The sequence below is a fragment of the Pteronotus mesoamericanus genome, unplaced genomic scaffold (assembly GCF_021234165.1).
Source record: "Pteronotus mesoamericanus isolate MK-2021 breed Mesoamerican mustached bat unplaced genomic scaffold, CSHL_Meso_final contig_90, whole genome shotgun sequence".
Classification (NCBI taxonomy): Eukaryota; Metazoa; Chordata; class Mammalia; order Chiroptera; family Mormoopidae; genus Pteronotus; species Pteronotus mesoamericanus.
In genome coordinates this window covers 23,003,433-23,012,661 of record NW_026555277.1, presented here as the reverse complement: position 1 = coordinate 23,012,661, position 9,229 = coordinate 23,003,433, and the positions used below count along the sequence as shown (strand labels likewise).

Here is a 9,229-nt window from a genome sequence, read left to right as displayed (position 1 = left end):
TCAAGCATGGGGCTCAGGGGCTGACTCTGCTGATTGTGTTGCGGGAGAAGTGGGGATGGGGCGGACTCACCAGAAGTGGCAGAAACAGGCCAGCTTTACTCTCCAGGCTCTTTCTCCGAACCCTGCTGAGGTGGTGGTTTCCCACCGACTTTCTTTCCATACTGCACAAGCAAGCACAGGGGTGAAAGGTCATAAAAATGGCGCTGGCCGCCCGTTTTTTACCCCGCTTGCTTTTCTCCGGGCCTCTGCCCGGCAGAGCCGCCAGAACTCGGTACCCCGGTGCAACCGAGGTGAGGCCGTCGTTGGTTGGGCTTTGCTGCTTCTGCCGCCACCACCTCGGTTCGAGATCGGCTCCTTTTCCTCCAGTCACTTGGGTCTCGGTGGTGGCCTCGGCACTACCTGCTCGGGACCCTTGGCGTCCCCCGCTCAGCCCTCCGGGACTGGCCGCAGCCTTCCCCGCTTTCCCGGTCTGCCCTCGGCGCAGCTACAGCACTGAAGAACAGCCCCAGCAGCGCCAAAAAACCAAGATGTTCATCCTGGGCTTCTCCAACCCCATCAACTGGATTCGGACTCGAATTTACGCCTTCCTTATCTGGGCCTATTTCGACAAAGAGTTCAGCATCACAGAATTCTCAGAGGGAGCGAAGCAGGTTTGTTTATTTCCCTGGAGTTGACCTGTACACCTCTCATGCATTCAACTATCACACATAAAAACTGTTTAGCAGTGAGGTGTCCTCACTGGGTCCCAGATGATCATATGTGGGTAGTAATCTGGGTACAGAGCCTTCTGGCCACTTTTTGACTTTAAGCATCTGCTTCTGTTTGCATGTCACCAAGGTTCTTCTTGTCTATGGAAACACCAAGGTGAAGTCCCCAAATTACCTTTTCTACTCTACAGGTTTAGAATTAGATAGAAATGGATTCAAAGCCATTTTCTGCCACTTAAAAGTCACGTGGCTTTTCTTTTATGAACGTGATCTCTTGCAAAATAAAAAGACAATGGCACATTTTAGGTACTCCATAAATATTTGATGAGTAAATGAGTGAGTGGATAAGACTGTTTTGAAGAGTAAATGACATAACATTTCTAAAGTGCATAATGTCATTTTGGGTAGAAAATCAGAACTTCCTGCTAGCTATTGCCAGAGCTCCTTTGCTCCTTACTCCTCTTACCCTCACTCCCACCTGTCCCCGTCATAGTCCTAAGGAATAACCTAGAGATGAGGAGTGTTCCCCTTTCAAAGAGTTTGCTGAGACAATCTGGTCACTGATCAGTGCACAGCACCCTGAACACTTGAGAAATAAGCTTTGGGTGATTCATTGCCCTGATGCCCCTCTTTCTGAGTGGCTGGTAATATTCCTTATTCTTGCCAACATGTAGGTCACTTTGGTTCCTGAGATTTGCAGATTTTGTGTATACATGCATTTTTCTAGGATGAAAGTCCACCTATAACTTCCTTTTGATTCTTTTAGAGAGTTTGTCATTCCCACTTTTGAACTATTGATAAACAATAGAAGTCAGAGTTTATTTCGCCATTCATACCACCATGTACCTTAAAATCATACCATCAGTGTAATCATTTTACAGTTGATTGTATAATGGTATTGATATATTTACTCCTAATTTCAGATTATTTCTATAAACATATCCATTTATATTATGTGACCTGTCAGTTATAAATTAAATGTTGTAATCAGTGTCAATATAAACTCCTTCCTTCCCCGAGTCAAATCTTGACTGATTTATATGTTTATTTAAAAATTAAAAAGCAAAGAGGACTCGATTAATAGCATTGTAAGGGGTAAACCTCTGCTTATGTCAGTCTCAAGATCTTTTGTCGATGCAGAGATAAATTTGCATGATCCTGCCATTCTTCGCAATGCCCACTGATGATGTGTGAACTTGTCTACCTCATGACACATATGACTGAGCTCATTTATGTGTTAATAAGGAATGGAAATCATCTCCCTACCATAGGTAGGAGTCAGGCTTTAGTCTCTATTTCCTTTGACCCGCAGAAGCATGGGATACTTGTTAGTCACTCTGATCTTAGAAGCCCTCCACCTGTTAGCTATTTTAGCCTCCCCCACTTTGCTATTAAGTAGCATCTCCACCCTTTCATCAGCCAGTCTGTATGCAGTTTTGTCTCAGTCAATTTTTGTGTATTTAGCTATTCTGGTATCCAAAATGGATGTTGGGTCATCCATGGCAAATGTTTGGCCGTTTCTTTAAATTAGTAGTTACCTAACCTATCTTTCAGATCAAACAAATTAGTTCTTCAACACCTAAGATTTAAAAAGACATGGCAAAAAAATCTTCTCCTTACTAGAGCCCATAACGCAGCTGTACCTTCCTTCGCATGAGTATGATTCAAGGGCTTGGGAATAATCTGGTCTGGTGCAAAAACATTACTGTATCTGCTCTCACGGGCTCCACTTTTCCTTCGGCTAACCTCCCAGCAGTAAGATGGTACCTTGGATTGGGAATATCAAGTTATCGATTAGATCAAGAGTTTACGATTTTTCTTTTTTTAATCATGGGACAACATGAAAATGAAAAGACACTTATGGGCTTATCACTCTTGTCTAATCCTCCTTTACAGATGAGAAAATCAAGGTCTAGAAAAGTACAATGATTGGCTCAAGGATGCATAGCCAGCGACTGCTCAGGGGCAGTCTTCTGTGACCCGCTCTACAAGCAGTCTTGGTCACTCACAGTCACTAAAATTGAGATGGTTAAGTACAATCTAGGCAAGCATTTGATTCATCACCTGAGCCAGGAGAGTGGGCGATCCAGTACTATAAATGGTTTATTAGCTCCACAGACCGTGCTCTCCTTTAATATGTATATATGACATGATATCTTCCCTATTTTACTGCCATCAGAGCACATTAATCACATTTTAGCTGTTTCTTTGAAAAAGAGGGCTATTTCTTAGAAACCTCTAGATTACGTACTTTTTACCAGGCCACTTTACAACAGTTCTGACACTCCCCAGTTCATGCGGACACCAACCCAAGTCCCAGCCTCCCATACTTTTGAACTACCAGCAAAAACTCGGGGATTTCCACATCCCCCAATAATTTGCTAGAATGGCTTACAGAACTCAGGAAAGCACTTTACATGCTACTGCCAGTTTATATGAAAGGAACAGCCTAACGTGCGCATGACAAGATATGTGGGAAGGGGAGTGGAGTTTCCATGCCCCCTCCAGGTGTACCGCTCGTCCCACCTCTCCGAGGGTCACCCACCTGGAAGCTCTCCTGACCTTTCCTTTAGAGTTTTTATAGAGGTTCTATTATGTAGGCATGACTGATTAAATCATTGGCCATTGGTGATTAACTCAACCCCAGCACTATGTTCTCCCTGAAAGTCTGGAGGTGAGGCTGAAAGTTCCAAATCTCTAACCACAGTCAGCCCCCATCTTCCAATAGTCACCTCATTAGTCTAAACTCAGGAATGGTGGAAAGAGGTTTCTTTTAGGAGCTCTGTACCAGGAACCAGCATGAAGACCCAATATATATCCCAGTATCATGCCATTGATATGTGCATATTGATAAATCTCCTGTACTATGGGCCCTTAAACTGTATTAGTCAGTTACTCTTTGTTTTCCTCTATTTCACTTGCACATTTCAGCTTTTGCTATGAAAAAGGGGGCTATTCCCCAGAAGCCTCTCTAGGTTGGACACTCCTATATCATCAAAGCCTCCCTCATCAGGGCAGCCTCCAAGTGGTTTATTACTATTGTGTAGGATAATTTGCTCAGGTATAATCTTTCTTGGCCACACAAACTAGAGTCTAATGGTTGAGCTTCAATATAATGGTTATGGTCTTTGATTCTTTTTTCCAATGTATTAACCATTTTGTACACATGAAGGTTTGCTAAAATACATAGGGTCTCTGAACCCTGAGTGCCCTTAAAGTGTTTGTAAGGGGTCCTTGAATCCATTTGGACTTGCGCGTTTTCTCAAAATTCAGCTTCATTGTTCTAGCTTGTTATGGCTGCCATAACAAAATACCACAGACTGGGTTGCTTAAACCACAGAAGTTTATTTTCTCACAGTGCTGGAGGCTCGAAGTCCAAGATCAAGGGGTTGGCAGGTTTGGTTTCTTCTGAGGCCTTTTGCTTACAGACAGCCGCCTTCTTTATGTGTACTCACATGGCTTTCCCTCTGTGCACATGTGTCCCCTGGTGTCTCCTTGTGTGTCCAAATTTCCCCTTTTAAGAACACCAGTTGGATTGGAGTAGGGCTCATCCTCATTTACTTAGCCATCTCTTTAAAGGCCCTATCTCCAAATATAATCATCTTTTGAAGTACTGGCATTTCAACATAGGAATCTGGGGAGAACACAATTCAGCCCATGATGATTATGCAGTGTGGGCTGTGCATGCTCTTCCTCCTGCCGGTTCTTCAGATTTCACCTGACATGTCGCTTCCTTTAGCAAGTCCTCTGGTTCTCCCAGGTTGGCTGACACACAGAGCTCTTCTGCATGCTCCCACATCATGTGTTCTTACCACGTCATCATTCTTGAACTTGTCGATTTACTTGCTGCCTCTCCTTACTTGAAGACAGGTCAGGTCTTATGCACAGTTTCATTTCTTACTGCGAGGAATGTGGAGGACAGCAGTTGGTGCCCCTCGCTTTTAGATGGGACCGCATACTTCACAGTTGAAACCCACTCCAGTAGTTTGTGTGAACTCGTTATCTTTTCTACCACTTTCCCAAACCTGCTTTATGTAGCTTAATGGTTCAAACTATACTATTTTGAAAGGAAATATATAGGAGGATTTTTATTCAGGTCCTACTGTATATACCATGCATTAGCAGTCTGCCTACTTCCTATTGTATTTGTAGGAAGACCATATGAGAAAAGGAAAGAACCAACTAGAAGGATTTGTGCCTAACGTTGATATCTTAGTGCCTGACACTGTTTATCACCTTTATTTTAAAGTAATCTTTGTTATACTTAGCTATTTAAGTTTGAGAATTGTACAGTGTATGGAATTTTGCATGGTGTTTTGAAATAATAATCACCACCATCCCTCCATTAATTTTTTTTTTTAAGGCTTTTGCTCATGTGTCCAAGTTGCTGTCACAGTGTAAATTTGATTTGTTGGAAGAACTTGTGGCCAAAGAGGTAAAATATACATTTAATTTTCCTTTAAAAATAAATGTATTACTCCCTTGAAATCAAATGATGTACAGTACGTTATTCTTATATATGCTTAAAAACAGCATGTGTGCCATCAGGCTAAGTAGAGTCCATTTGTCATTCCTTTTGGATACTTTGGGTTATATAAAAGCATAGAATGACTTGCTACTAAGGCATAAGTAAGTAAATATGATGTCCCTCAGTTCTTATATAGACTGCTCTGTTAGAAATTACCTAGGTTAATAACTAGATGCTTTTCAGCCTTGCTGTTGAAGCTGAGTAAATATGGTAATAAATTTTAAAATAGGATTAGGAAAATTCATTTCATGAACAATTTATTGAACTTCTTGAAAAGCTTTGGAAAACTCAAGAGGTAAATTACAGTCTGCTTTTTTCCAAACTTAGGTGCTGCATGTATTGAAAGAAAAGGTGACTTCTCTGCCTGACAACCATAAAAGTGCCCTTGCTGCTGACATAGATGAAATTGTGTACACATCAGCCGGAGACATCTCCATCTACTATGATGAGAAAGGTAATGCTGGGGCATGGGCAACTGTAAATGGTCCGTAGTTGTACAGATAAGCTAAGCTACTGGGAAGTCATGAAGTAGTGGGGGTTTGTTGGTACAAGTGGACATTTATGAGACCTCAGAGAAAATAATATATTCATTCTTGGAAGACCTAGCTCTGAAAGAGTTCAGATATAGTAATAGTTTCTTAGTCCTTTCTGTCCGGAACTTTTCCATACTACTCTTTAATTCACAGGAAAGAGCATCGTCACTTAAGTTGGTGAAAAGAGTCTGTCTAGGACAAGCTCCTTCCCTGTCTCCAACTAAAAATATTTGCATTTCAGATTTCCTGACTTGAAACCAATGAGTATTTTACATGTCCAGCTGTATGTTAAATAGGAGGAGTAGGGAGTGAGAGAAAAAGTAAATAATAGCAGCTAGAGAAAAAGTAAATAACAGCAGCTAAAGACTTTTGAAAGTAAGATTAACTGTAGAACTCCCAAGCTGGATTTACTTGGAGACAATGAAAAAAGTTGAAAGGAACTTCAGTGGTTACCTGGTTCATCTTCTTGTCCAATGAATATATTTTCCCTACAGCATTTCTGAAAATTTATTGATTTTATTTATTCCTGCTACAAATATTTGCATAGGTATTATGTGCCAGGCAGGTAGGAAATCTAGCCTTTGCTTATGCAGGGCATTGTGATTTGAAACAGTTGTAAAATTTGAAACATTTGTAAAAGTACTTGTACATACTTTTCCTAAATATTTTTTCTCCCCTAACATTTCAACTTGCACCTTAGTACCCTAGTCACTGCCTGATTTTTCCACAAGACATTATCATAACCACCAGGCATAGCAAAGTGAATTAGGGTGGAATAGAAGTCTTTCTTCTTTCTGGCAGTTGGGGTTAAGTTAATTATTTAACAGCAAGAAATGTCTTTCCCCCTTTATTTTTTGTTTGACAACATATATCTGTTCTAATTTTAGAAAATGCCACAAATTGAAAATAATCTGTGTGGTACACTTAGAAAATAATGAATAGTAACTATTATTATTGTGATTCAGAGAAGAGGGCAAATATTTCATTTACTCTAAGAGAATTTTCTGAAAATAAAAAGGTAACAGTAGGTACCTTAAGTTAGACTAGAATAAGCATAGAATTTGATCTGTAATGACTGTGGAAGTCCTGCCAATTTCTATTTCACTTTGGATATATAAATGATAGATTATTGTGATTCGTATTTGTGTGTATTTGTATGTTTTTTTCCTAAGGAAGGAAGTTTGTTAACATCCTGATGTGCTTTTGGTATCTAACCAGTGCCAACATCCCCAGTGAAACTTTAAGTGGAGCCAATGTGTTCCAGGTTAAGTTGGGGGATCAGAACGTGGAAACTAAACAGCTACTGAGTGCAAGCTATGAGTAAGTCTGATCACGTTTCCTTTCTCTAGAAAATGGAAGGTAGTATGAAAGTGTGAAAACTAAAGGGAGATTTAGGAAGAAAGGATTGAAATTGGACAAGTTATTTATGAAGAGAAAAAGTCATAATGACATACTGGCCATGAAGCAGGAGTGTTCAGAAATTAGAAGGAGGTAATATTTCTGAATGTAATTAAACAGTGTTTCAGCTGTCCGTTGCTGCATTACAAACCACTCCAAAGCTCAGTAGCTTTAAACAGCCCATTTATTCTGCCTGCTATTTTACTGCTCAGGGATCTTAGGAAGGCTGAGCTCTGGGGTTTTCTCTGCTTCATCTGGCATCAACCCGGGTAACAGGCTGGAGGATTCATTTCCGCAGTGGCTCCTTCACTGAGGCGTGGGTCACCTTGGTGCTCCTCGGATGCTCCGCACAGCGTCCTATTCCACAAGGCCTTTCTTCATGGCTTGGGTTTGTGGTAGTCTCGGGCTAGTCACGTATTTTATGGTAATTGGCATCCACAGAAGATGCAGGACTGGCAAAAGGGCTCTGCCCAGGGCTGGAACAACATCGTTTCTGCCATAGTTCATTTGTCAAAGCAGTCAGAGGACTTGACAGGTAAAAGGGCCTGGAGAGACTCAACCTCTTTATGAGGCAACAGCAAGGCCACATTACAGAAGAGCTCTTTGGAGGGGATATATGGTTGTAGCCCTTGTTGGAAAATAAGATCTGCCATAATTGGCACATGGACTATCCACTCCCTAGACATTTATTGACCATCTCCTGTTTATGATGTACTCTAGGAGGGGTTCAGATACAAAAACCAAAGGGCTCCTGCCCTTAAGGAGTACTGTCTAGTAGGAGGTTAGCAAATTATTTAAAAGAGACACTATTTTGAGATAATATTTATAATTAAAGAACACTGTAATCAATACTGACCTTTGGGTCCTCTGATACTCCCTGCTAAGACCATGGGCAGCTCATTAACTGTTATGTTCAAGATTGATCTAATGTATATAAACCAGATGATACTAAAGTGCTGCTTTTATCACTGTAGTCCAGTTTATTTCTCCTACTATTAGACATATGTTATAGCTAGTATTTAATGGCAGAATAACATCCCAGTTTCTTGCAGGATTAGCAGATGTGGGAGATCCGTCCCTTAAAAATACTTGTTTTAGTTAAGAATGTGTAATACTTCTGATTTTGTGGGGATATTTTTTGTGAAACATTTTTTTATTTTGATTTTGCTTTACCGTTGACCATTAGTTTATTGCCAACAACTGCCTCTGATGTACACTTGCAAGTTATCTAAGGAGTGTTTGGACTGATGTAGGATTCACATTATTTGAATTTTTTTTTCCCTAGATTTCACAGGGAATTTACACAAGGAGTAAAGCCTGACTGGACTATTTCACGGATTGATCACTCAAAATTATTAGAATAATCTTTCTCGGAAAAATTGGCTTATTGGACTTTTAGCAATTACTGTGAGAAACTAAAGAAGAAAAATTTGGGATCAGTTGATCTTCACTTAGTCAAGTTTGTGGATTACTTTTGTATTATTATACTCCTTGTAGTATATTGGCATGATACAATAAAGGGTTTTTCACATATTGTTGTCACCTTCTATAAAAGAGGTCAAAATAAACTACAACAGCCCATTGTTGTTGTCATAGTCACTATCATTTCTAATGTTACATATATGTGTGTGTATATATATATACACACACACTAATTTTGTAAATAATAAATGAGGTATTGAAAACCTATACATTTCTAAATTAATAGTCCTTAAATATTTTATTTGCAGTTGATACATTTAAACCAATAACTCAAGTATGTATGAGGTTTTATATTTTTAATTTTATTTATTAATTTTTAGGGAGGGAGAGAGAGAGAAATCTCAATTTGTTGTTCCACTTATTGATGCATTCATTGGTTTCTTCTTGTATGTGCTCTGATAGAGATAGAACCCCCAACATTGGTATATGGCGATAATGCTTTAACCAAATGAGCTACCCAGCCAGGGCAAGATTATTTTTAAAAATCAGTGCTGCCCTGGCTTGGTGGCTCAGATGATTGGAGTGTCGTCCTGTATACCACAAAGTTACAAGTTCGATTCCTCATCAGGGCACTTTACCTA

The 9,229-nt window shown here is 40.0% G+C and overlaps 1 protein-coding gene across 2 annotated transcripts; it reads left to right on the top strand.

Annotated features, from left to right (window-relative positions):
• Positions 1-84: 84 nt before the first annotated feature.
• On the top strand, positions 85-8,815 carry MAIP1 (matrix AAA peptidase interacting protein 1). Of its 2 annotated transcripts, XM_054585875.1 has the most exons (5): positions 85-650; positions 5,071-5,142; positions 5,563-5,689; positions 6,941-7,088; positions 8,452-8,809. In XM_054585875.1, the coding sequence occupies exons 1-5, from the start codon at positions 198-200 to the stop codon at positions 8,528-8,530; spliced, it is 879 nt and encodes a 292-aa protein (XP_054441850.1). In that variant the 5' UTR covers positions 85-197; the 3' UTR covers positions 8,531-8,809. The 2 variants fall into 2 exon arrangements, with proteins under 2 accessions (XP_054441850.1, XP_054441851.1); XM_054585876.1 differs by lacking the exon at positions 5,071-5,142 and having other exon boundaries at positions 8,452-8,815.
• Positions 8,816-9,229: the final 414 nt, after the last annotated feature.

Coding starts and splice junctions, on each gene's coding strand:
- MAIP1 (XM_054585875.1), top strand. CDS start 198: ATGGCGCTGGCCGCCCGTTTTTTACCCCGCTTGCTTTTCTCCGGGCCT. Junction 651..5,070: donor TCTCAGAGGGAGCGAAGCAG/GTTTGTTTATTT, acceptor TTTTTTTTTAAG/GCTTTTGCTCATGTGTCCAA. Junction 5,690..6,940: donor CATCTACTATGATGAGAAAG/GTAATGCTGGGG, acceptor TTTTTTCCTAAG/GAAGGAAGTTTGTTAACATC.